The sequence below is a fragment of the Rhodnius prolixus genome, unplaced genomic scaffold (genome assembly GCF_049639745.1).
Source record: "Rhodnius prolixus isolate KJV_2025 unplaced genomic scaffold, Rpr scaffold_8, whole genome shotgun sequence".
Lineage (NCBI taxonomy): Eukaryota > Metazoa > Arthropoda > Insecta > Hemiptera > Reduviidae > Rhodnius > Rhodnius prolixus.
The window spans coordinates 36,876,808-36,904,014 of record NW_027411593.1 but is presented as its reverse complement, the minus strand read 5'-3'; the positions used below and the strand labels follow the sequence as shown (position 1 = coordinate 36,904,014).

At 34.7% G+C, this 27,207-nt stretch overlaps 1 protein-coding gene across 1 annotated transcript in view; it reads left to right on the top strand.

Annotated features, from left to right (window-relative positions):
* dati (zinc finger protein datilografo) overlaps positions 1-27,207 on the top strand; it is a 211,583-nt gene that overhangs the window by 135,189 nt on the left and 49,187 nt on the right. Inside the window, exons 6-7 of the mRNA XM_074122726.1 lie at positions 23,057-23,098; positions 25,016-25,200. Coding sequence (XP_073978827.1) covers positions 23,057-23,098; positions 25,016-25,200 — 227 coding nt within the window. The remainder of the gene's footprint in view (positions 1-23,056; positions 23,099-25,015; positions 25,201-27,207) is intronic.

Genomic DNA, 27,207 nt, shown 5'->3' with positions numbered 1-27,207 from the left:
TTATCCAAATAAAAGAACTACCAAGACATAGAAAGACAATATTATGAAGTCTTTTATTTATTAATTTTTTGTTTTTTTCTCCCCTTGACGATGTTAAAGGGGAAGGGAATGGTAAGGAGCGGAAGATTAAATAAAGATGGAAGTATATACATATATAAAGATAAACCGGGGGTAAAATGTGCCAAAACAGAAAGTTTATGATATAATAAAGAGTTAGATATGAAGATGGTGCTCTTCTGGTAGGGCAGAACGGTGGATGGTAAAGATATAAAGTTTAGAGGATCGTTACCAGTCTTTAAAAAAAAAAAAAAGAAGAAGTAAAACCGTTCCAACATTCCGTGGGGTTTATAAGGCATAAGGAGACAGTAGTGAGACAACGGGGTCCTGTGAGCAATGAGGGTCTTCTATTTCTCTCTCAGTGTTTGTGTGAGGGTATTTGGGGAGGAATTGCCTCAACTTTAAAAGGGGTTAGTAGTGGTTTTGTAGTGGATATTAGCGTGCTCTCCTTTTTTTTAAACGTCTTCAAATGTCTGCTGGTACACTATTACAGTTGGTTGTTTTTGTTTTTCACTGTTTTTCGGCTTTTCCTAAGATATTTTTCTTCAGATATAGTAGTCCTTATATATCTTAGTTTCCTTGGGCTCTACTAAATGTACTCTCATAATGATACCTAATTTGAAGTAAAACGTATTTGGTACTTTAACCACTTTGTTTTCCTTTAAATGGAATTTATTATAGTTATATATTTATAGTTAAATACGGTTTTAGGGAATATTGCTTGAGAAAATACTGGGGAAATACGTAAAACAAGGAAGTCAGCTTTTAATTTATCTCAAGCTCGACTAAAAAGTAGATTAATTATTAGGCGCTTCAAAAAAAAAAGTCCTTTATTATTTGGCATTAACTATAAAATATGATCCAGCCCTTTTTAAGGGAAAAGGCCCCCATTCCCTCTGAACCTAATGAACTCTACGGGTATTTCGGTACGCTCACCGCCTAGCTAATCTCTTGAATTTTGATGTAGCAACTAAATGGTCACATTAAGATAAGGTGCATCAAATGCTAGACAATGTGTATGATAGATAGCAGTTGCAATGTTCATATTCTTACTAAGTGACAAGATAGCCGAATGGTTAATAAACTAGACCCGCAAAGCTAAGATGTATTGCGGTACTAGCCTACATTCCCAGTCTGGAGATTGGATTTTATTTTTAATGTTTAATATGAGAAATTTATAGTAAAGTATGTTAGGCAGTTATATGCTAGACCCGCAAAGCTAAGATGTATTGCGGTACTAGCCTACATTCCCAGTCTGGAGATTGGATTTTATTTTTAATGTTTAATATGAGAAATTTGTAGTAAAGTATGTTAGGCGGTTATATGCTAGACCCGCACAGCTAAGATGTGTTGCGGTACTAGTCTATATTCCCAATGGTTAATATGAGAAATTTACATTAAAGTATGTTAGGCAGTTATAGGCTAGACCCGCAAAGCTAAGATGTATTGCGGTACTAGCCTACATTCCCAGTCTGGAGATTGGATTTTATTTTTAATGTTTAATATGAGAAATTTGTAGTAAAGTATGTTAGGCGGTTATATGCTAGACCCGCACAGCTAAGATGTGTTGCGGTACTAGTCTATATTCCCAATGGTTAATATGAGAAATTTACATTAAAGTATGTTAGGCAGTTATAGGCTAGACCCGCAAAGCTAAGATGTATTGTTGGTTTAGTGGGTTCGATTCTCGGTCTTAAGCCTTGGATTTTATTTAATGTGTAATATGAGACATTTTCAGTAAAGTATGTTTGCTAGTCGCCTCCGTCCACGATACCTAATTTGGTAATTGGACGTAAAGCTTGCCTCAAAAAATAGACATTACTTTAATTTTTCTTACCACAATATCCTCTTTAAAAAATAGATAATAAATATAACGTTTCGTTATTCTGACAACTAATAAATTTATCTGCATTACCCTAAGTGAGGTTCGTTATCACCTTGGAACGTTCAATCTCCATCTTTAATTTGTCAAGTTCGTGTAACTTCTGTTCTTTCTTCTCTTTCCTGTTCCTTAATAAGACGTTCGCAGACTCCCTGTGGTGTTTTTAGATTAGTTCTACGTCAATTGGTCAACCATCTGGCCCTTAATTATACTCAAGGAACAAACTTAGAAAAGGAACAAAAAAAAATTAGCAAATATTAGTGCGTATTTTGTTTTATTTTCTTGGTTGCCGTTGTTGTTTACTTTTTACTAAATCACACCCAAAAATATGTGCGATTTCTCACAGTGTGTGGGTCACTGAATTTCACAAGAAATCGTTTGTTTCAATTGCTTGAATTATTTTGGGGGGCCCTAAACGTGCTCAATTTCACGATTGGCAATAAAGCACTTAAAAAGATTTAATATCAAGTCTGGGAATCCATTTTGAAACACTCATAAGGAATTCTCTAGCAAATAATTCCCGTATAAGAAGGGATTAGTACAATTGGATTCCCAAGCGGTGATCTCAGATTCAAATTCATCTGTCGCCCAATAGATTTTTCTCTTTCTAGGAGCTTCTTTTTTGCAGCTCACTGTCCGATGATGAACAGTATTGAATCTGTGGTTAGGTCCTCAGTGATGGATTTTAGAAGAAATATGCGCAAAACGCGTGTTTATTGTATTATTTATATTTCCGTTTCAGACTAAGTTGCTGATTCTGTGAATGTGAAGCGGAAATATAAGTGAAGTACTAAACTGATTAATCTACTTCTAATGTTGAATTAGAGTACGAATTCGGTTAGGGATACCTGTAAACATGCGTGCTACGTCAGAGAAAAATCAACGAATAAGATTAAATTAAGTCAATTCGCATACGTACATAAAAATAGATGACACCCCTTCTTTCGTTTTTACATAAATATTTATTTTAGAGAGGGGATATTATGAAAGAGTGGGGGTGAAGTGTTTAGAGTCTCGATGAAAAATTAGGCTTTTTTTTGCGGTTTGTTAACAAGCGGTAGGCTTTTTTCTTTTTTTAGCCCAGGGAGAAAACGATAAAAATCTAGCATCACGTCTTACACTCCCTAGAAAGGGAATGGAGAGTATTACTGGCGGTGGAGTAGGAGATGCCAGAAGAGATGATAGCGTAGGGACGTGTCCCTTAGTAAAATATGCAATATTTTAACCCTTTTTTCCCTTCCGTATTCTGTGTGTTTTTTCTCAACACTGAATCGTACGAAGCAGGATGTAATGTAGGCTCTTGTTTTCTTTACTTTTTGGGTGGAAGGAGGATGGGAAAAAGAAAGTCTTTTAAAAAAGGAGGGACCATCTTTTATTTGGCGCAGTACGAGAACGCGTTGAGGTCCAAAAGCGGAGCTGGGGTAGCTCTTCTGAGGGAGGTTGGAGCCTTGGGTGCAGTAAGAATCGTGACTGGACTTCCTTAGCGCCAATACTCCACACTTAATTAGCTAGCCCTCTTTACTCCGCAAGGCCATATTCTGCGTCCATATCTGGGTGAGCTCGGCAAAATAGACGCGGGTTGGATTTTTTTTTTTTATTTCGCCAGTTGTGGAAAAAGGGTATGCACAAGAAAGGATGAAGTGATACAGAAGTTCTAGAAATGCAAGAGGAAGGGAAAGATTCCCCCATCTCCTTAGGGCGAAGAGGTTTTTTACTACTGGACTCTTCTGTTGTAACAAACTACACCCTGTACAGACTTCTTCCTCCTCTTTGTGTGAGTGAATGTGTTGTAATAAGGAAGAGAAAAGGGAAAATAAAATATTCAGTTTAAACACGGAACGTTGGCAGGCCTTTCTACATATATCTCCCTCCGCCTTCCTGTAACTAAAGAAGAGCCGGCCAGGAAAGGTTTTTACTCTTCAGACATACAGACAGACAGGCAAAAGGAAACAGGAAGATAACCAGAAAGAATTTATACTACAAGAAAACACATTTTCCTACCTATCCTCAGTGGAAAATAAAAGAAATTAGAAACAAATATTATTCCACAACCTTAGCTAGCTGCCATCTTGAACGCCAGCTGTTCTAGAGTGGTAATCACATTAATCAAATCTTCACAAAAAGGCCAAATTTATGATCATTAAATTCACTGAAAATAAATTTTAATTTGCATAAATTATTGCCACGGAAATTTTTCATTTAATTCTAATATTTGTACAGTAAAAATAAACTGTTAAATCTCTTAAGTGTGATATAATTTCTCTTAAGGAAAAGAACCAATAAAAATGAGGAAAAATGAACTTGAAATCGCGTGTTTGTAATTTTAAAAAAAAATAAGCATCATCCACTGAGAAGATGAACAAAGTTTTGATGAATTCATCCGTCGCATGATGGTTTTGCCCGCTGGCGCGCGCCATCTACACCAGTTTTGGCCGCCAACTAGAGGGTAGGACTTTTTTAATGACTGGCGGAAAATAAAACAGGTATAAAACGGCTGGAATGGAGGAGGAGAAGTTGCAAAAAAGAAAAAACAAAAAAAAGCATCAAGGGCAATGATGACATCATTAACATACTTATTAATTAGTGTTTCCACAATTTTGGAACAAGTTGTGTTAACAAGTGTTATTCATTATTTATGGCAATGTCCACTCATTCATTGGCAGCATTTTCATTGATATGTTACTCAATGATTCCGTTTGATTAATAAAATGAATCTAATTGGAAGTTTTTTACGCTGTATAACCTTTTACTTTGTGTGGTCGTATAATTTTTACGATTCGAATCCTGTTGATTCAATGATGTCACACATTTACAGTTGAACTGTTCTTTTTAGTTACCGTGAACACGTTTTTTTATTTTAAAAAAAAAAAAAAAAAAAAAAAAAGGTTTCACGTTCCATCCATAATCCAATTTTTCTCCCCTAGCAAATCTAAAACTTTATCGAACTTTGCTGGGAAATAAAGAAAATTGGGAACTGGAAATGAAACCATCCAGGTGTCAGGTTATTTGTGGTTGAGATTAGGTCAGTTGGTAGCATGGTGTACTAGCTAGCCGATAATCCCTGGGTTCAAATCTAGATTGTATTAGCCTTTCATTTTCTGTTTCTTATGTGTTATAAACTAACGATTGACAGCTCATTCATGAAAATCGGTTTACGCGTTTAGGCGCTACATTGTTTACAAAAAAAGGTAACAAGAACATTTTCTGAAAATGCCGTTTTTGCTCATTTTCAGCAACGTATTTCTCGAAATCTATTTAATCTATGTTGTTGCTACAAAATTACAGTCATAAAGGAGGATTTGCCCTATATTGTAGAGAAAATTTGGGAATTTTATCTTTTATAGAAAAAGAGAAAAAAAATTGCCAAAGTTGGGTGTTTTTTAACGTTACACTTTTTCGTGCACTTTTTGACGATCAACCCTTATACAATTGTTTTTCCCGGACAGTCTTAATAATCCATCTTGCTTATAAGTGAGCATTTTAATCATTCATTTTAAAGTAAATATTTGGCAAGACTGGGCGTTGCTATATTTCTGTCCAACTTCCCGTGTAGGAGCTTAGAGCTTGCCTCTTAAGATGCTTGAGGAAATTTCTGTGTAAAATGGTACAAATTGGACCAAAATCCATCAAATCGAATTTGCTACTTAATGCAAACTGTAATCGATACAGAATTGCTTCTTCTTTTTTTATCTAGAATAAAATAGAATTCATATTTTTGTTATTTATTTTTATTTTAAAACTTAGAGTTTACGATTTTGATAAAAGTAATTTTCTGAGCGGTTATTGGAACTGAAAATGAAATAAATTCTGTTATTTTTACAAAAATAAGAAAAAAGAAAGGAGAAAGGGAAAAGTCCCTTTCTTTATTTTCCCGCATCCTGCGCAGCCCTTTTAAAAACTTTATTTTCACCGTCAGTTTGAAAAGTTCTTTAATTTTCACAATCACCTTTTTAATTCTTGACAATTCATCCCATTTCCACTTTTCTAATACTTTTTACTTTTTAAGTTTACTTTATCTCCTTTCCTCCTACTTGCCACTTGATCTCATTTCTCCAACAAGGATCGATTCTTCAAAACGAGACGGTTTCTAAGAGATTTTCTTTTTTATTAAAAAAATAAATAAAATAAAACAGAGGAATGGTAAAAGAAAAACAATCTTTACAAGCAATTTCTTCCTGAGTTAAGGAAAATAACACAAGAAGAAGAAGTAGAAGAAGAAAGAGTGTCGGGAAAAGAATTTTCTAATAAGTAAAACAATCTTTTCTTGACCCTGGGGATTGCCTGCAGGGATTTCCAGCCTGGATCTGGGTAAAAATTGTAGAGGAAAGGGAGATTGATGTTTAACTCAAAATAAATAACAGTAAATATTTTCGGCAATGGATTTATTTATTTAAATAATTATAAATTATTTATTTCTAAATAATTATAATCTGTTATTTTGTGATTTTGTTTGTTAAATTCTTCTCTCTTTTTTTTTTTAATTTGGTACGTTATTGTCGGATTTTTTGGAATTAGATATTTCACTAATTTCTGGGCTGGAGTGTAGAGATTCTAATTCATTTTTAAGATAGGAATTTTTAAAAAGAAAATATGTCATATCCCTTAAAGTAGTGGCAGGATGTAGTTGTTGCAAGATCGGTATCTTATCTAGAACGTCTACTATTTTAATTTGGGTGGGAAACGAAGTGGCAGATTTATTGGCCCGGGAAGGCTCTGCGGGACACTTCGTTGGCCTGGAGCCCTGCTTTAGGGTTTCAAAATGTGTTAAGTCGGCTGCCATTAACTTATTGGCGCAGAGTAGGTCTCAAGAGTGGGTGGCTTGCCATCACTGGGCAGAGACAGGCGAAGGAGTTCATCAGTGGCTATTCGCCGAGGCCGTGGGGCTATAAGGATAATTGTAGGCCTATTAACTGGCCACTGCAGGCTCAGAAAACACATGTATCGCATGGGCCTGGCAGATGATAGCCTTTTGTAGGTTATGTCAGGAAGAAGAGGAAACGGCACTGCACGTATTGTGTAAGTGTGAGGGGCTTGTCTGGCTAAGGATGTTACTTCTCGTGGAGGAAAAACCAAGGCCTGATAGCTTTATCCAAGAGTCGCTCTCCAGCATTAAGTGTCTGATCAAGCGGACGGGTCTGGAGGGTGAGCTCTAAAGTCGGGGAGCCACAATAGATCCATAGGGGTCGCGGTGGCGTAGGCCTTGTGGCCGCTCTAATTTAATCTATCTATTTTAATTTGGGTGGTTTTGAGAGGCTCTTTACAGGAAATAGGTATCCTACATTCTGGGCGATCTGATTCAGAAGTGGCCAAAAGTCAGACGTTCTGGACTTTTGGTTAAAACTCCTTTTATTACGTAAAAATTATCTGCATCCCTCTAAGATATTTGATCGGGTAGTTGGAGGTAAAGAGCTCCATTGAAAAAGTAGGGCTTATTTTTATTTACTTTATTCTCTCATTACGCGTAACGTTATTTTTATAATACTTTTTTTTTTTGTTATATTTCTGCCCGGCAAAAATTACTATTTTTATTTCATAACTTCTTCAAAGGCTAAAGGAAATGGAATAAAGGTTATACAAATCTGTGAAAAACCAAAATAAAATGTATTCTACAAAATGTGGAGAAAATTCTAAAGATAAAGAGAAAAAAAAAATGCTATTTAAATAAGGGGAGTTTTACAAAGTAAATAAGTGAGAAAAATAAAGAATAAAATAACCCAGAGAATTAGTGCTCTTGTCCAAACATATCTTGTGAACAACTCCAGGGATGTCTTGCTAGACCCCCTCGCGCGCTCCCTCTTAGTTAGTCCCTGGAGAACAGTGAATACTTGATAATTTTCTGTAGTTACATCCCACCCATACCAACCAATCTTTTTTCAACTCTCTCCTGGTAAAAAAATAAAAAATAAAATCCTTCCTCCGACTCGACGAATTGACTTACGCACTTTTCTACCGTCAACATTTTAAATGCTGAGAATTTCGTTAACACCCTCGTTCATCGTTCACTTTTTCTGTGTTAACTTCCTCACTTACCCTGGACCCTCTAGCTCTCGCTCTCTGTTCATTTAAAAAAAAAAAAAAACGAGAAAACCAGATGGAAGTGAGGAGAGCGGAGGTTTTCCAACTGTGAAGGGGCAAAAATTACTTGAGAAAGATTAAAGGGTGAGTGGGAAAAAGGAGAAGAATTAGGTTAATTCTAGTGGCCTTCTGACGAGTGTCATTTCTGAGCGAACAGCCGTCGGTTGTGAAGTAAAAATTACACCGGGGTTTTACCCTGTACTTCCAGATATTACACAGATCCGGGAAGTGGAAGAATCTAAATGAGATTTCTGGAATTCATTTAAAACTCCATTTAGACAGAGATACGCTCCCTGCTGGAAAAAATAATATAAATAAATAAAAGTAGAGATATAAAATAAAATATGGTAGAAAACATTAGGAAAGCAATTTGAGTTAATAATGCCTTCGTATATTAAATATTTAAATAAAAATGTCTAGTTTAAAAATGTATATTATGTCTGCCAGTATGAATTTGTTAATTTACAAAAATAATTAAACAAAAAAGTATTAAAAAAATAATAAATTTCTGGAAATCATTATTTTTTGTGACAGCTATTCCAAAATTCATGGAGTATTCTAAAACAGAAAACTAAATACAGAGGGCGCTATGCCCTAATTTTGAGGCAACTTACTTGTGATAATAGTTACCCACAATATCTACTGCATTCCATATTTTTTCTCCCCATTTTATCAGGGCACTTCCGGCCTACGGACAGTTTTTCTCTCGTTACAGGCAATACTGCCAATCATCATTGGATAAAGAAGTCGCTAAGGGTCAAGCTGGATTCAAACCCGTGATCTCCGCATTGGAAAACTGGCTCAATTTCATTAAACTACGTTCGCTCAATGCTTGGGAAATTTATTTTCATTTTCCTATTGATTCAGTAATCAGTACAGGAGTTCAAAACATGCAACAATTGTCTTCCTTTTCGCTGATCCTCCAATCCTTACTTTGCGCAACTAGTACTCATAGATGTTACAAAAGAAAGTGGTGGCTAAGCAAAAACCTAAAGTAAGTTCTACCTCATCACTCTATGTTTAAGTCGCTTTGATCATTTTGGATTTCCTTTACAACCGCGATATCCGTCATAGTTCGTGACTGGAGCCGGACCTGTAGTAGCAACATCAAGAAACTCCAAGACACAACACAGAACAAATAACTCAGACTCGCGACAGACTCACCTTGACGCACTAGTCATTGACTCACTCCACGAAAACTGCATCCATTATCACCCTGTACACTCCTACATCCAAAATCAGTCTGCTGAAACTCCTTTTCCCACTCTAGACTGTCATCCTAACCCACTCTGCCGCGACATAGCCTCCTATACATCCTTCTCTAACTTACCTGCAGATTTTTCCTTCCTTTTTCCCTGCATTCTTAACCTACACCTTAATCTTTCTTGTTATCCTCACTTGTTAAGAAGGTTGCAATGTTTGGTAGATTGATACTTCGTACGTATATCTATCTTTCTCTTTTGAGGGTTTTCAAAATTGAGAAAAACTTTTTAGTTAAAAGAGAAAACATTATTGTAAGTTTTTCACAAAGAGTTTTTTTGTTACCCACTGAATAACATTGCTTTATAGTCTTCCAGTTAACCATTATCCTAAACTTTTTTCTCTTTCAATTTTTTTATTATTATTTTTTTTTTTAATTTTTAATTCATATTTTTGTATTCATAATGAACTCTGTGACAGCGATCTGAATAAAATTAAAAGTTATTGTTTTAATTTGGAGCCTCTCTCTCTGCCGTTTTGGCCCCTCCCGGCTTTACTTTTATTTATAACGGAGTTGTGGAGAAAGTGTTATACAGAGTTGTGTTACAAGTTATAGTAGCTTTTGTCTGTCTGTATGTACAAGTGTTCTGTGCGCTTAAAATGAAAGTAACTCAGCCCTATTTACCTTCATGATTCCCATAGCAACCCTTTCAATTCGTTTCATATGTAACTTTTTTTCTCCAACCTCGAGTTATTGTTCTATCTTAGACCAGTTTTTTGTGTGCTTTTTACCAACTCTCTTTTTAATATCATTCATTGCTGACGGTCTGATGATTTGAGAAAGAAATGGGGATGGCATATGTGTGGGTTCCTGTAACGTCAATAAAGAATTAAAGGTGATGATCTGTTAACACACTACAATAACACGTTTGTCACACACTACCTCTTCTGTGAATAAATCAACAAATATAATTTGTTCCGGAAATAACACCTTCCCTTTTGTCTTCTTATTTCCTGTTCGAAATCATCTTTTTTTTTCTGTTGTTTTATGATGATGGCGATGGTTTTTATCGCTTCTCCACCCTCTCGCTCCCTCTAATTTGAAATTGAACAGGGTAAATATGTTATAATATTTAATAAAACAATATGTTTAAATATGACTAAAAATTATTATTATCTAAATAAAATATTTTTCTAATTTTGCCTTTTTTTAAAAAAAAAATCATTTATTTAGTTACAATCAACGCATTTCGCGTTATAAGTAACAATGATAACAATAAATAACATTCACATATCAGAGTGGAGAAGTTACCCCAGCGGTAACACTCCAATAACATTCTACATTCTACTGACTCTCTTCATCAGAGAGGAGATCGCGAGGCCACTGTCTTTTAAGACGTCCGGAAGTGTTGTCTGGAAATGTTCTGGAAGATAGATGTTGTACGATTGGATTGTGATGTGTTTGAATGTTAAGATGCAATTTTCTGTAACGTGTTTTTGCAACTTGTGTTGCACGAAAGGAATGTTCAAATCTGTGTGTTTACTATAGAAATATTCAAAAGACTAGATCCTTTGCAGATTTGAACGTTTGGTTGAACCTCCACATTTCGATGCCATAAGCCCAGACTGGCTCTAATATACTTACATGTATAAGTCTTTTGTTGTCCAGAGTGAGTTTTGATCTGTTGTCGAGTAGTCTTTTCAGTTGTCGGAAACGTCTGTTGAGTTCTGTTCTCTTAAGTCGAGTATGAGGGTTCCATGTAAGTCTTCTGTCAAGGTAAAGCCCAAGGTAGCGGACTACGTTGACTACTAGTAAAGGAATAGGATTGTAAAAGACAGGAGGAAGAGTGATGCGTCGAAGATAATGTTTTGAGATTTTGTTTCGCTCAGTTTGATAGCCCATTATCTTTTTTTTAGATTTGAAATTAAATTAAATTGAATTTAAACATTTTTGAATATTTTTTGTCATTTCAACTCAATTGAATTCAATTAAAATGGAATCCATATTGTTCTGGGCCTTGAGCTGATTAAACAACGTAGTCTCTCGAAGGAAACAAAATTGTTCTTAGTCTGTACGATAGAGAACAGCAACAATTTCTACTATTAAAAAATCGCGGAGCCTAGGCGTGCTTTGAAAATCTCTTCCAAGTTCTAACTCTTGTATTAATAAAAAAAAGTTTAGCGATCTCAGAAGTTTGACTCCTAAGCATTCATTTTTCTTTATATGTAAATATGCGCTAAGTTTTGTGTAAATAAACATTTTCATTGAATTCTTTTCATGCGCTACAAAGTATATTCAGAATTTTTGGATGCAACGTTATTCAACAAGAAACTGCGATGGTTCTCTTGTGAAACCTGCCTTCGTTGTAGCAGAGGAAGTCTTAATGTCTTACTGGCTTGAATAGGAAGCCTCCTTCAGGACACTCCTTCAAAGACTAGAACAGCCTTTTGGGCCTAAAAATCCTAGAATAGCTTTCTTGAAAGAATAAGCTTCATGTAGCTAATAGCCAGATCTACAGCTTCCAAACTGTCTTTTGCTCATATTGTTCATCCCATGTGTGTCCACTTTTTACGACAGATTTCTCAGAAATTATCTCCCTCACCTGTTCCTTATCCCATTATTTGAAAAGACAAGGTGAAGGGAGAAAAAAACTCAAGGGAAAATGTCTCTTTATTGTTAATTCCCAGCCAGGATTATCTGTTGTTTTATTGCAACTCAATTTATTGTTTATTATCTTGCTTCGTTCTTTGTTTTATTTATATATATATATAATAAACAAATAATAATAAGCTGTTTTGAGATTTCTATCTTTATACGATTCATAGAAGGAGATAAAACAGAAAAAGCCTTCTGAATAATAAAAATATAAATTTTGATACGAAGTTCACTTTAACTGCTCACGAAACGTTGTCCTTATACCTCACACTTTGATGAAGCTTCTTTTCTTGCTTGGATTAGACAGTATGGTCTATTCGAGGTTTAAATCTGAATCATAGATTTCGGTTTAAACGATAGTCATTCTAAAATGTCAAATAAAAATTATATTATTGAAGATATATAAAATCATAAGAGTTTATTTATTATTTTTAATGATTTAAGGCGCGTCAACATCTGAGGTTGTTGGCGCCCGGAGCTTTTTTCTGTGTACTGCCGGCCTATGGACAGTATTCTCTCGTTACAGACACCACTATCACCGGACAGTGAGCTCCTAGGAAAAGGAAATCTAAGCGCCAGTAGCTGGATTCGAACCCTAGACCTCCGCGTGGGAATCCAATTAGCTAACCGCATAGCTAATCCGTTCCCTAGTTTATTGAATGGTCTGCTAGATGAAAAACAGAAAAATAATTAAGTTTAGTTATCCAAATTAAATTATTTTATTTTTTTATGAATAATTAGAACATCTACTAATAATTCTACCCATTCTGATCCAATAGTTCTTATGTTAATGATTTTTGTCAAGAATTACGATCTGAACAATTTTTAATAACAAAATAATAATCTTGGTAGGCGTCTCTATAAAGTGCCTTTTCAGTATCTTGTATAGTTCTACCAACTATATAATGTTACCAACTAGAATTAAGTGTTTCAAAAAATTTAAATTTTGATCCCTTAAACCTCGAGATCTTTGGAAGGTTGTTTAAGGTTTTTCTTACATGATGGTTTTAAGACTTAGTTTCTCGCAAACCTTGAAATACAATTTCTTTTTTTGCTTTTTCGTGAAGTAGGAGGTGTTTCTTCATCGGAAGACAATATTTCTACTGACTGTTAAACTTTAGACAAAGAGGAATATGTGGGAAAGGAAATAGGGGGGAAAAAAAAGCTTTCCAGCTGTCGTCTTCATTCTCTTAGTAAGAGATGGGTCCGTTGCTCTAGACCATACAGGAAAGAGAATTTGTCTTACAGAATATGTAACATGACAAGTAGCAAAAAACCCACAATTTATTGTCTTACTTTCGAGATTAAGAACACGCTAAAAAGGGGCTCGGAGAGAATGTAAAAAAAAGAAAAAGGACACTGAGAGAAATATAAATCATTAACATGACTAGAACAATGACTAGAAAAAACGAAGAGAAATAAAACTTGCAGGAAACAAAAGAATACTTAATCCCCTGGTAGTAGAGAACATATCTAGGAGGCTGCAAGATGGGGAAATAAAAATTAAAATTAAAAGACAAAAAATATGCTTATGTGAAAGGGAAAGAATGTTTGCGTCGAAAAAGGGACGTAAGGAGCCTTTGAAAGGGAGTCCTCCGGGAAGGTTACTGCCGTCTCACTGACTAGAGTGAGGTAACACGCCAGACACAAAACAAAAGAGGGTGCCTTGCTTACACTATTGTCTTAGTTAAATTAGATCTATTTGCATATGTATACAATATATATATAAGAGAGAGAGGGTGCATCCACCTGGCCTGAGTTAGCCCTGTTTCCCGCCTTATTTACATGAAGCGTCATTATATTTCCTACCTTTCACGAATTAAAATAAATTATGAATTTTTATTTTCTTGCACTATTTTGAGAAAAAATAAAATAATAATGGAGATCGTTTACAGAATTTGAAAAAGATCGACGTACGATCGAAACTTTTTATCGATTATTTAAAATTAAATACCCACGGACAATATTTATTTGACCGTAATTATTTATAAAACAATATAAATGTTATATTTTGTTTTGATTAATGTGAGGTCAACATATGAAGGGTCATAAAGTCATATGCGTGCCTTTTGCATTTGCTGGGCTTACGCATATATAGCGGCGGGTCAGAGAGGTGGGGGCATGCGTTCTGTATGAATGCATTTCTCTTGTTTTGTTGGTGACGCATTCACTGGTCTGAAAGGTGCATATTTATATTTCATCGGTTGTCCAAAACAGAACACACACTACACACTAACACATGGAACAACTTAATTCGGTCGTCGTAAGGCTCTTTTCTTCAATAGTTGGTAATTGAAGTTGATTTTTTTTTTTTTTTTAAATTGATGGTGCGTGCGTATTTGCTTCAATTGATGCGACTGCATTTATTCCATTCAATGTTTTCTGTTTTTAAAAAGTAAAAAATCTTTATTGAGTTACCACGTGGCAGAGAAAAACAAATTTAAGCTCATTGATGTTTAAAAAAAACCTCGTGATTTTATTACGTATTTTTCGAAATCCATACTTTGCTTATTTATTTAATCTTGGTTCTACCAGATTGCAATAAGGGGCAGTTTCTATTTTCTAGGCATTACAGCCTAACAGTTCTCCTAACCTTTCTTTCCGTCTAGTCGTTTCGGCGATTGTTCCTCTATTCTTGACAAGTGTTTATCGCAAACAAGCGATTAAAAGCAATCAGACTGCATCTAACTTGCTACAACTCCTGTGCTACACATGCAGCATAGAGGCTAGACCCAACCTTGTAGACTAAACTCTGTGTAGGGCCCTACAGAAAAAATGCTAAGGCCCAAATTAAGCCGACATGAGCACTCGATCTGTTCTTCTGGAAGCCAGTAAGGCCAGGTAAAGGCCTTGGACGTGTGCCATTTCCGCTTTGTCTACTAACCAAAGTTCCGGTCTTGAGGAAGTTATGGGCGCAGATTAATAAATGGTTGATTCCAAATTCCAATTTTTGAAGTAGATTCCAGCAAAAAATTTCTTTGAATAGAAAGATCACATTTCTGAGACTCTTTCGAAAATTTATCTTTCAATTTTAAACTTCTCATTTGCCTTACAAAGCTTCAAAAACTTTCAGGTTTATATTCTTTTTTGGTACTGAGTTATGATGGACGAGTATTGGCTTTATGTAAAGTGTAACTTCCATCACGTAGAGAATCACATGCCCATATTACCAGATTCTTTTATGCAGCGGAAGTGATTTTTAAGTTGTCTTCCCGAAATGAAATTTGAAATGTTCAGTTATTATTGAAAGTTAGTAAATATTTTATTCGAATCTTTATAACGATCTTCCAGGAATGTCTTGATAAACACAATTGTTCATCAAAGACTCCTGCATTGGTCAGCCAAGAGAGCAAATAATATAACTTCTTAATATATAATTGATTTGCCAACTTTTTCTTGAGAAAATCAATTATTGAGAGAAGAAAAGATTAAAACAAAACGAACAAACGGAGAAAGAATGATAACAAATTAAATGAGCCATCTCCGAGAAACATAATTAGAAAAGTAATCACAAATTTGTCTTGTTCGATTATTGGTTTCTGTTATCATAATGTTTAGATCTTTTATACTTTTATATATAAGTAGTATAAAAGAGCCAGTATTGAGTATATACTTTATTGAGATATTTGTTTGACCCTATTAACCTCTTCAATGTCCGCTCATACCCCACTACCAGCACAAAGACATGGATGAATCTTGTCCGCAGATGGCCAGCATATACTGTTGTGAGTGTGTGGTACATGGTACACACATTTTGCTATTCCTCTTCTTCTTCGTCCTTTATCCTTGGTTCTGTTTCTAAATACATATTCCTTATCAAGAAGGATTTCTTTTTCATCCGTCCTCTCTCTGGTGCGTTTCTAGTTCTACCCAGAAACCGGTCTTTCTTCCTCCTCGAAGAATGCGTTTCGTTAAGTATATTTATATTTTAATAATGCACATCTTATCGCATTCAGTTTCCGTTAGCTGCTTATCATATTTAAATATTGTATGCATTTCATCTTGTATTGGAATAAATACTTTAATTAAAAAATAATTTAGTACACTTCGAATACTGAACTTGCTGGAAAAAAATAATTACAATTTTTGTAACTTCTTAGAGTTTGTAAAGTCGTATATATTTCTGAAATAATACGTTAGAAGTTTAGCCTACAGATATCTCCTCCCCCCAAAGAAAAAGCTGCTCTTCTTTCATTTTTGGGAAAGAATTGTTGAAGTAAAGATTTCTTTTTTATTCAAGGCGTTTTAAACAAGTCGTAGTGCTTTTTCAAGTGCCCTGTCAATCTTGGACAGTGGATTGCGTAGGCTCCTAAAAAATGGTTGAATTCAGTCCATGTGGGAGTCCAGTGCACTAACCGCTGAGCTTAACCACTTCTCTATATTTAGTTTATAGAAAATCTAACAAGTAAATGCGAGAAATCTAAAAAAAAAACGTTCTACATACAAACTGAAACCTGGCTGGCTGATAATTGATAAGTAGATAATTTAATTCGTCATAATTGCCACCATTAATTAATTTAAATAAATTAAATGTTTTAGGCAAGTCATGACGTGTAACTGGACACCTCCCTCTGTCTCACTGACTAATGTACACCTAGGGACAGAGGAGGGTACTAAATTTATGTTTTCCACCTTGTCGTGTAGCTCTGCGGACTGGAAACAGTCTAGTTTCGTTGTGGAAGTTAGTACCGCCACCAGCAGCAATAGAACTTGTGCAAAATGTACGACTGGCGTGGTAGTGTTCGTGCGAACGAACGGTGTGGCCGTCGACTCCTACCTCGCACTCCCTAAAATGTGACTAATTATTAAGTGTCAAGGTGTCATGTCAGATGAGTGTCCAGTGTATATACACAGGCTTGCCCCTCCCCTTTGCTCTGGCCAGCTCTCCTATATGGATGAAGGGACATTGGTGGTGCCCCTGGGCTGCTGCTGCTGCAGTTGCTGCTGCTGCATAGTGTCCAGTTGCACTCACACATACTAACATATACTTGGTGTTATGTTTGCATTCTCCTGCACACCATACGATATATATATACCATTTCTCTGTACCCAGGCTTTACTTGCTTGTAGCTATTAAACATTCATATATTTCAAAATAACACACACTCCCATTTATATATATAATATGTATATATAAGTGTACATCAGTGTGTATATGCACATAACTAAACCCATAAACCGAACTCGAAATGTCCTTTCACTATGCATGTTTCAAATAGTAGGAACGTTCTCACTTTAATTCATGCAAAATATTAACACACTGTTCTTCCATTTAAATACGTACATTTATTTAATTTTTGTTTTATTAAAAAAGAACACAGTATTTATTTATTTTTTATTTTATATAGCTAAAAAATTAAAAAATAATTGAATAAGTGGTCTGGTTAGAGAAACGTGCGACCTGCTCTTTGCGCAATAACAATAAAATTCAAAATAATTAATATAAAATTTATTTTTAATAAAATTGCATTTCAGTTCACTCAATTTTCTTAAAATTTTGAAATCATACGTATTGAATTCCTACATAATTTGGAATTCCTATATAAATGTATAATACAGTCAATTACGCTTATGTGACACTTTTTTTTCTCTAGGAACTCCCATAAAAAGCGTCTTCCTTGAAAACTAGATCTACACCATTACGGGTAGCAAACAGCTGATAATAACCTTAACAGTAGGTTATTATAACCTCCACGCACAGATTGTAGATTGAAGAGAGTGGATGACTTATTGTGGCCTAAATCTAAAGCAATCCTAACATATTAATTGTGACTTCCATAATTGTAAGTGATTTATACAAAAGAATGTAGACGTTTTTTTTAAATGGAAATGAGTTTTGGGTGATAATGAACGGTAAGTTTGGGCTGTTGGGTTACGGTAATCCACAAGTTGCCCACTGAATGGGCAACATCTTAGGCCGTTTTAATAAATTAGTTGGACTTATTGAGTCTCTGTAAATGTTGGCGATCTGGGTTTATTGAGTTAGGATGGGATGCAAAGGATATTGAAGGAGTGGATGGTCCTCCACCATTACCATTACAATTCTCCTTATAAAGCCATACAACCCCTGCTGAAACTTAAGGACAATTTGAGATAAAACACTATCTTTCCTTCAGGTAAACTAAATTTACCAATAGTAATGTAATGAACTTTAATCAAACAAAAACTATTCAAATTTTAAGTTTTAGGGGGAATTTTATGTAATTAGTTGGCATAGCGGAAGTTTCTGCTATAGCTGGAACATTCAGAAAAACTATTTCCGTTTACACAAAGTAGGTAACTGTTGCAGAGCAACCAGGTAACTTGAAGAAAGATCTTTGCTAACTGTCACATGTGCTAAACGCTGGCTGAAAAATATTTGTTTCATAGTTACTCAGAATTATTTTTCTCTCTATTAATCTATTACTTTAACTATTTTTGACTTTTTTTACTTGTAGTAAATTTTTGTGAAAATTAGATACTAAGCAGTATATTCCTAGTAATGATATTCAATCTATTCCAGTTCATTTGAACTAGCCGGACAAGCAGTTTTCCTTGTAATCAATACACTGATGATAGAAAATTTTTAAGTGTGGGCGGGAAATTTTTTTTATCCGCTCTCTGCTCACTTTTCCACAACCACTTTCTCTTCAAATAAGTATTTAGAGTTGAATTTCCACTGAAACCTAGTTTTATTTGTAGTGAGCATTTTATTATTTATTTATTTAAATTTACTGCAGTTTTCCGCTTGTTTTTTTGTCTGCACAATTCATATTTTTTGGCTTTATTCTTGTTCAACTGCTATTTTACAGTTTAAAAATCGGAATTTAATAAGGGAAAACAGATTCTGTTACTGTAAAATATGTTCTACAGCCCTCTGTATATCTCAGTCCCTAGACTGAAAGCTTGGCAATAAAATTATTAAAAAAAATTGTGACTGAAATTAGCAAAATAACCAAAAATTGATGAATCATTGTATAGTGGTAGATTAGGCTAGTCAGTTTATTATAAAGTATTAGATTTCCCTCATAGAATTAGCTTATAAATACACTTTGGTTGAATCCTCAATCCTCTTTGCCGTAATAATAAAGTAATTATATTTATATTCAACTAGAAGTCGTGGAGCAGAACCTTGAGAAAAAAAAAAAGGTACATCTTTCTCATTGAATCGATTAGCTGGACTAACTGGAGAAAGAGACTGGAATACTTCTCTTTTCTCACGGCCTAGCGGGCGCGCGTGCCTTCACAATCTTGAGAGCGTGGTACTGAAATATGGAGCATCCTTAGGCTTTCCTTTAAATTGATTTTCGGAGAAAAATCTCTTCCATTTTCTTTTTCCTTTATTAAAATAAAAATAAACAAGGAAAAACTGATTTGTTGAAATCAACTTTTCTGTTCTATACCTACGCTTATATGTTATATAAACTTCTTTATTTTCTCTCAACTTTATTAGGGTAAAATTAAAAATAATCTTGACACTTTAAAGGGAAGAAAAACAAATTACTTTTCTCAAAGAAAAACTCAAATCGAGTGCTCAGAAAAATGATTTTTTTAAAAACGAAAAAATGACCATTGCAGGTACTTTTTTTGTACTTGGCACACGATTTAGGTGCTCTCACCATCTCTCTATATCTACCTTCATCTATAAATTCGTTGATACTAAATTTATTCAATTCCTCCCGTATGTCAACATTCTGTATCCTCTTCTCTTTTTATGGCAGCCCTTAACTCTTCTGCATCTCTGCACTTTGTATATTACTTTTATCTTTATCTCTGGTAACCCAACACTCGCTTCCGTCAGTGAGCAGAGGCACAGCCATAGTTTTTTTGTAAAATTTTAGTTTTGTTTCCGGTGTTGTTTTATTTTTGAGTGTCCTGTTTATTGCACCTTCAGATAGCTTGAAATTTACTTATTTTATTTTGTACATCATTATCTGGATGAAAGCTAACCCTTCTCAACCCAAATAATTGAAATTCAAGACCTGTTCCAGTGGCTTATCATCTATTACTATTTTAGAACGAAGTGGATGCTTCCCAGAGTGGGCCATAACCTTTTGTCTTTGTAGTTGATGTATTTAAATTATACTGTCTGCCAAGTTGATGAAGTTTTATACACTGAGCGTTGTAAATCTTCCTCATTCTTCTGTTAATATTATTACATCGTCTGCATAGAGTAAGATGTTTAGATTGTTCTTACCTGTTCAATTGGATACCTGAACTCGCTTCTTTTTTCCATTTTTTCTTTTATCATGTCATATACGTACATGAACATCTGCGGCCCCTCCACTAGACTTAACTGGGTTACCTTCTCTGGGGAGAATTAATCAACTCCAATCTCTTCACTCGTATTCCAAAATAAATATTTCCAAAAACCATGTTGATATTTCTTCTTGCGATTGAAATAATAGCATTAAAGTAATAATAATGAACGGAACAAGGGGAGACCTCGTAATAAAGGAAATGAAATACAAAATTACAGCTAGCCGATGTTGGAACAGTTAGAGACAGCCAGTTCTGCGGCTGACAAACCACGCCCCCTTTGAACGCAGAGGCTTTTTTTCCACAGAAGCCTTTTTTTTCCACTTCTTTTATTTTACTACCACCCCTTAGGTTTTCCTTCTTTTTTTTTGTTTACGGGGCGCCGTTCGTGTGAAGGGGTGTGTGAAGAGCCCACCCCTTGGCACATGAGCACAATTGTCCAGCAGCACGGCCAGGAATTAGGAGGGCGAACGGAAAAAGGAGGGAAAAAAAGGATAAAAACAAATAAAAATTCTGTCAGGGCGGCAACACAGCGCTCCACCCACACTGCGGATATCTAGTTAAACTGCACCCACACATACTGAGCTCGAAATTCGGGTAATCTCGTTTTTCTTTTTTTTAAATTTTTATTTACACTATTATATTCACTCCAGGCTTGGTTATTCACCTAACTCTGCCAATGACACTAATTGTATTGACATTGTGCTAGGGGCTAAATTCAAAATAATTACCTCATTAAAAAATTAGCAGAGGGGAGAATCTCTGGCTTGCTGTGAGACAGGATTGTGGTGCAATTATTTGTGCGATTTTTAAATGAGAATCTAGAATGTTCAGTAAGCCAAAGAGGCTCTCTGGAAGCCTTGTCTTAATTTAGGATTGATTGGATTCAATTTGGATGATTATTGAGATTCCTTATAAGGATTGATAATCAAAACTAATTTTGCGCACGTCAATGCCCTTAACTTTAAGTCATAAAACTGGAATCATTTTGTGGCCTTATCAGAAAGTATGTGACCCCAGTTATTACAATCCGTGTCCAAATTTTACCATGAATTAGGACGGAAAGGAGAGAAGATTTTCTCATTGGCAGACACCGGTACTCGTAATGCAAGTTTGCTCCCACAGAATTCCTTCTTTTACAAGAACAAGAGACCACTGTCCATTCCTGTGAACAGAGAACACTAACTCGAGACTACCACGTGTACAATATTTACAATAAAAATGCATAGATGTAAAACAAAAAAGAATAACTTGAGTTCAGATGTATTCTTAAACTTCTCAGGTTCAAAACATTTTACAGATATATATTAATAATTAATAATACTATTAATGTTATCAATTCCGTTTGTTAACCTTTAAAAATTTGCTCTTTCGTAGCCCTAGAAGAAGTGAATAATCTTCACGAAATGTTGCCCTAGAAGAAAGATAGTTCGTATTTGATAGCGACCTCTTACCAAACAAAGAAACTTCCAAAAAAGAAAAAGCAAAGATTTCTGTTTCAACGCGTGTCTCCTCCCTTATCCCTGGAGTTCAGCTCAAAATAAAAACAAATGTCCTGTTCTAGAATGGTTTTTCGCACTATCTTCTCAGGATGCATTTTGGTCTAGACAGAAGAACTTCAGGGGTAGATTACATAACAAGTCCTTGTTAGAAACAAAAAAGTGCGCATCGCTGAGCCTTAAAAATGATAGCCTGGGTAAATATTGTTAATCACAGTTGGAAAGAAGCCTGAAATTAATGTGATTTACTCGCAATTTGTGATAAACTATGTATTATTAGTAGTCCAATTAGATTCAGACTTCGTAAACTTGAAAGGAATCCTGGGATTTAAGATGAAGACCCTAAAATAGAAGACAACATTATTTAGCCCTGGGTACCTCCCTAATAGCTGGTACCAGCGTTTCTTGTTGGCAATTAGCTTGGAAAAAGTACTGCAGCATCTTCTGATCTTGTTTCGCTTAAGAACAAGTGTAAAAGTTGTTATTTCCTAAATGTACCAGTTTTATAACTTCTCTGGTTTGAAGTGACTTATTAAAAGAAAACTTTGATTGATAGAACAGTACTATTTAGTACTTAGTATCAACCAATTGAACGTTTTCGTGATTGGTCAGAAGGACAACTGGTGGATAAATTAAAGGCAAAAATAATGAAAGAAACAGAGAGAGTAATTCTTCCCTCTTAAACACATGATAGACTGACTGGTTTATAGCTAGCTGCAGTATCAATATATAATATAAAGATGTACAATTAACACCCATCAATTAACTGGTTTTTATTACCAATTACAATAATCACATATTATTTACTCGGAGTTTATTACATGTCTATGAATGATGAATGTACGTATGAATAAAAAAAATAAGAAATATTTTATTACCATTCAATATGTTCTTTATTTTTAATTTTATTTATTTATTATATATGTGAGATTATGATTGAAAACTATTAAGTAGAAAATTAGTAAAGAACTTCAGGATGTTTTAATTAAAAAAAATATTCTTTAATTGAATTATAGTTTTATTTTAAATTGGCATAATCGTGAAGCCCTAGGGTGATCGTGAAATTTGGAATAAAAAAAGCCCTCGTTTATTCGCGTTTCGGAAATTCATACCTCTCTCTCACTCACTCATACTCTCTTCTAAACTCAATTAAAAGCGTAAGAAAAACTTGAGACGGTAACAAGATGAAATTGATCTTGAAAATAACACATTCGAGTCAAGAAAGTTCTCATAAAAAATAAAGTTTGTAAAGAGTTTATTTATTTATTTTTTTGAATTTATTTTTCAACCCCCCCCCCCAAAAAAAATTTAGAATAACTCGGGTTTATTGTCCCCCCCCCCCCCCCAATAATATAATTACTCTCTCTTGTCCCTCCTTGCACCCACCCCAAACTAAGAAAACCCTGTTTTGCCAACGAGTTAAGTAAAAGTAATTTCTATTTTTTCAAGCGGGCTCTAAGACCAACTACCGGTCAGGTGTCGTGTACGGAGGTGAGTTGCAACATACATTACTATATAAATATATTAGTATATTTTGTATACATTTTAATTCTAGGCCTTACTTTTGTTTTTCCCTTTAATTTTTTGTTTTGTTTTTTTTTGGTTTACCGGAAATCGAATTCAAGTACGCCCTCCGAACGCGTAAATTGTTCGCGGATTTTTTTCTATTGCTGGAAAAAAAAAAGAGATAAAAACTACTAAAGACTTCATTTAGAGAAATCAAATAATTATTTGACCTCTTAAAAATCAATCTACTACTTTAAAATCACGGAATGATTGTACTAATTTGGTTAGAATTAGCAACTAGAAAGAATTCTGACTTTCCCAACTTGAATCAAATACTTTTTTAGATAATATTTGGACAGGTAGTCAAAAAAGTGATTAATTATTATTACATTTTTTTATAATATTTTATAAGTTTTGTGAACGTCGAAAAATTTTATCGAGATTTCTGTTTGTCGGTTTGATTATCTCTCTTCTTTTTGAGATACTTTTTCTTTTTTAATTTTTATTTTGAAAAGAGGTTAATCAGATGTAATCTTTCTATCTTCTAAGCCAGAATTTCGTGAAATTTATTGACGTGAGCAATATTTACTGTAAAAATGCATAGATGTAAAACAAAAAAGAATAACTTGAGTTCAGATGTATTCTTAAACTTCTCAGGTTCAAAACATTTTACAGATTTATATTAACAATTAATAATACTAATAATGTTATCAATTCCGTTTGTTGACCTTTAAAAATTTGCTCTTTCGTAGCCCTAGAAGAAGTGAATAATCTTCACGAAATGTTGCCCTAGAAGAAAGATAGTTCGTATTTGATAGCGACCTCTTACCAAACAAAGAAACTTCCAAAAAAGAAAAAGCAAAGATTTCTGTTTCAACGCGTGTCTCCTCCCTTATCCCTGGAGTTCAGCTCAAAATAAAGAAGTCCTGTTCCAGAATGGTTCTTCGCACTATCTTCTTAGGATGCATTTTGGTCTAGACACCCTCTAAAAGTTCTTATATTCAACATTATGTGTTACTCCAAGGCCTCCTTAATTAGATGGATCAGTGTCAGGATAAACAGTTCCCATGTGAGTTGACCTTTTTAGATTTCCTCAATCCATTCTGGGTCATCCTAAAAAAAAAAAAATGAAGCATCATTTCACGATCAAATCCTAAAGAATCGTTGTTTTGTAGAGTAGTTCGATTCACCCTTTAAAATCTAAATTATTTTTTTATTTTCACATAACATCGCGCTTTAGGCAGGTTTTTTTTTCCTTTTTTGTTTTTTACAAAATCATAAAACTATTTCAAGATCTATTTTTAAACAACATTTTGTTAATTGGTTTGACTAGAGTTGTCCATTGCCAGTAACTGCAGGTCATTTTGCGATTGGGCAACAAATTTTTGTTGGCCGCCATACAAACTGAAAAATTTCATCTTGCAGACGGACTAAAAAGCGAACGAATTTAGAGTAAAATCAAAAGCTAAATAACAAAAAAAAATAATAATAATCAGGAATCATCCCAAGATGTACCACATTTTAACCACCAATAAAATCCAAGTATAATATAACTTTGTTAATTAAATGTTTTGAGTATTTATATAATTTTTTTTCGATCATTATATTCATCAAGGAATGCTTTAAATTGGCCTAATTTAAAACTTTCTACCATCTTCAGAGATCTATTTATCAAGATTGTATGTTCTAAATATTAAATTACGTTTTAAAAACCTCTGAATAAACCAAAAACTGAACATAGATGAAAATCCGAAACACATCCAGAATATATAGAAAATAATCATTCCTTTGAAGGATAGAATAATCGTTGAAAAATAATTTAAAAATTTTTTTTAATTATTAATAAAATTTAGATGAAATATATTTAATTTGGGTTTTCTCTCTTTTTTGATATGTTAATAGGAGAACGACCATATCGTTGTCATTTGGCCGAATGCGGCCGTGCGTTCATCCAATTGTCGAATCTGCAACAGCACCTCAGAAATCACGACGCCCAAGTGGAACGTGCCAAAAATCGGCCGTTTCATTGTACCATCTGTGGCAAAGGATTCGCCACTGAATCTTCACTGAGGACTCATACTACTAAGGTACGTTTCTAAATTATTTAGCTTCCCAATTTCTCTTATCTTTTTTGTTTAACTGAATATTCAGAAAAAACTGCTAGAGATTTTCTTTCTTTTTTTTTTATAGTTTTCTACGCAAATAGTTTATGTTGCGAAAACTATTGTGAACTCTAGTGCGATAATTACAGTTTTCAAGTCTAAAGGTGTTTTTCATTTTAATTACGTTCTTGGACTGAAATTGGATTCACACTTCTATGATTTCTTAGAGTTTAAAAAAAGAAGACAGTAACTAGTTGGCTTAGAGGTCATAAAATTAATAAAAAATTCCAATTAAGTTAATTACAACATTTAATGATTATTCTAACTAATAAATGTTATATATTTATTAAAAAAGAAGTACATACATGCTTTTTCCCAAAAATTTATTAGGTATTATAGTGTTTTCTTTTTTATTTTTAACAAAATCTGACTTCCGGGGAAAGTTTTCTGCATTTTAAAGCATTAGTATCTCCGCTTTGAGGCAGCTCCTCTCCTCAGTTAGAACTATTAGGCATTATTTTAGGCATCAGTCGCCGGTAGAACCAATCAAGATCCAAGATCTATGTGAATTTCTCTTTCTTTATCTGATTACCAGCCACAAAATTGTTGCCTTAAAGATTTTCCTTTGTTTCCTTAGGCTGGAAACATAGTGGAGCGGCGAGCAAAGCGGTGATGATAGCGAATAGCAAAGCGGCGAAAACAAACACTCTCTATAGATAGCGTTGCTCTATCTTCGCTTTGCTCTCCACTATGCGCGGTCTCATAATATGTTAACTTGTGTTTGTTTTCGCCGCTTTGCTCTTCGCTATCATCGCCGCTTTGCTCGCCGCTCCACTATGTATCCAGCCTTACATTTCCTCTCTCATTAGCTGAAGAGGGAGGGTTGTTATACTGCGCTCAAAGATGCCTCAAAGTATTGTTCCTTCAGTTTTTTGATACCTGAATCTCTGATGAGTTTTGTTCAATTACCAGGATAATGTGGGTGCTATAGTCCAGTTTCTTCAGTAGGCCTACAATGTATTGCTGCTTCAGAAGTAGTGCGCAAATTCGTTCACACATATCTCTTTGGTAGATCTTGCTTTACATTGTACCGCAATCCAAGAAGTCTATCCCTTCTTCTTCTTTATATTCTCCTGCCCGCCGCCTTCCTGGACCACTTCGTGGAGCTCTTCTCTTGAGTTATTCATCCTACTTTTCAAGATACGCAATCATAATCCCTATTTCCTTTTCCTTCGGGCTCCATTTTCGTTTATAGTTCTTTGTGTGTTTGTTCTTTCTTTTGGAACCTATCTTTCTACCCTTATCTTTAAGGCTCATTCATTATCCTTATTGAACTCTACTCGTTACGTAATTGTGGTTCAACTTGACCTACAGAGGAAGTGACCTTCAAGCAGCAAAGAAACTTCCGTTTTCAGACCTGAATCTTACGCTTATTTCTACATTTTCCTTAATGAAAAATTTCAGCTGAGCAATTGAGTCGCCATGCTCTCTAGTGTCCTGTTACTACTTTATTAGTTTATTGTTTCGGCATCTGGCAAACTTTAGCCGGATTTGTTGTTTTAAAGCGGGGAACAATGGGCATTTTGGATTGCCTGCGTTCCTTACCCTTTTCTGGTGGAGCCGCCCGTCTAAAACAATCTACAAACTACAATCTAATAAAAATTTCAACGCCAAATGTGTCCAGATATTTAAAGCTTTCTTTTAATAATTATATGAAGCTTAAAGTTCCTATTGGCCGCTGAAGTTCCAATTGGCCTTTATGGAAAGAAAACCCAACTTGTCAAGCGAAACTACAAGGCGCCCAATGGTTAATAGGCTGGACCCGCAAAGCTAAGCTATATTGTTGGTTTAGTGGGTTCTGCTCCCGGTCTCTAGGCCTTGGATTTTATTTAATGGTTAATATGAAAAATTTATAGTAAAGTGTGCAAGGCGGTTTATAGGCTAGACCCGCAAAGCTAAGATGTATTGTTGGTTTAGTGGGTTCTGCTCCCG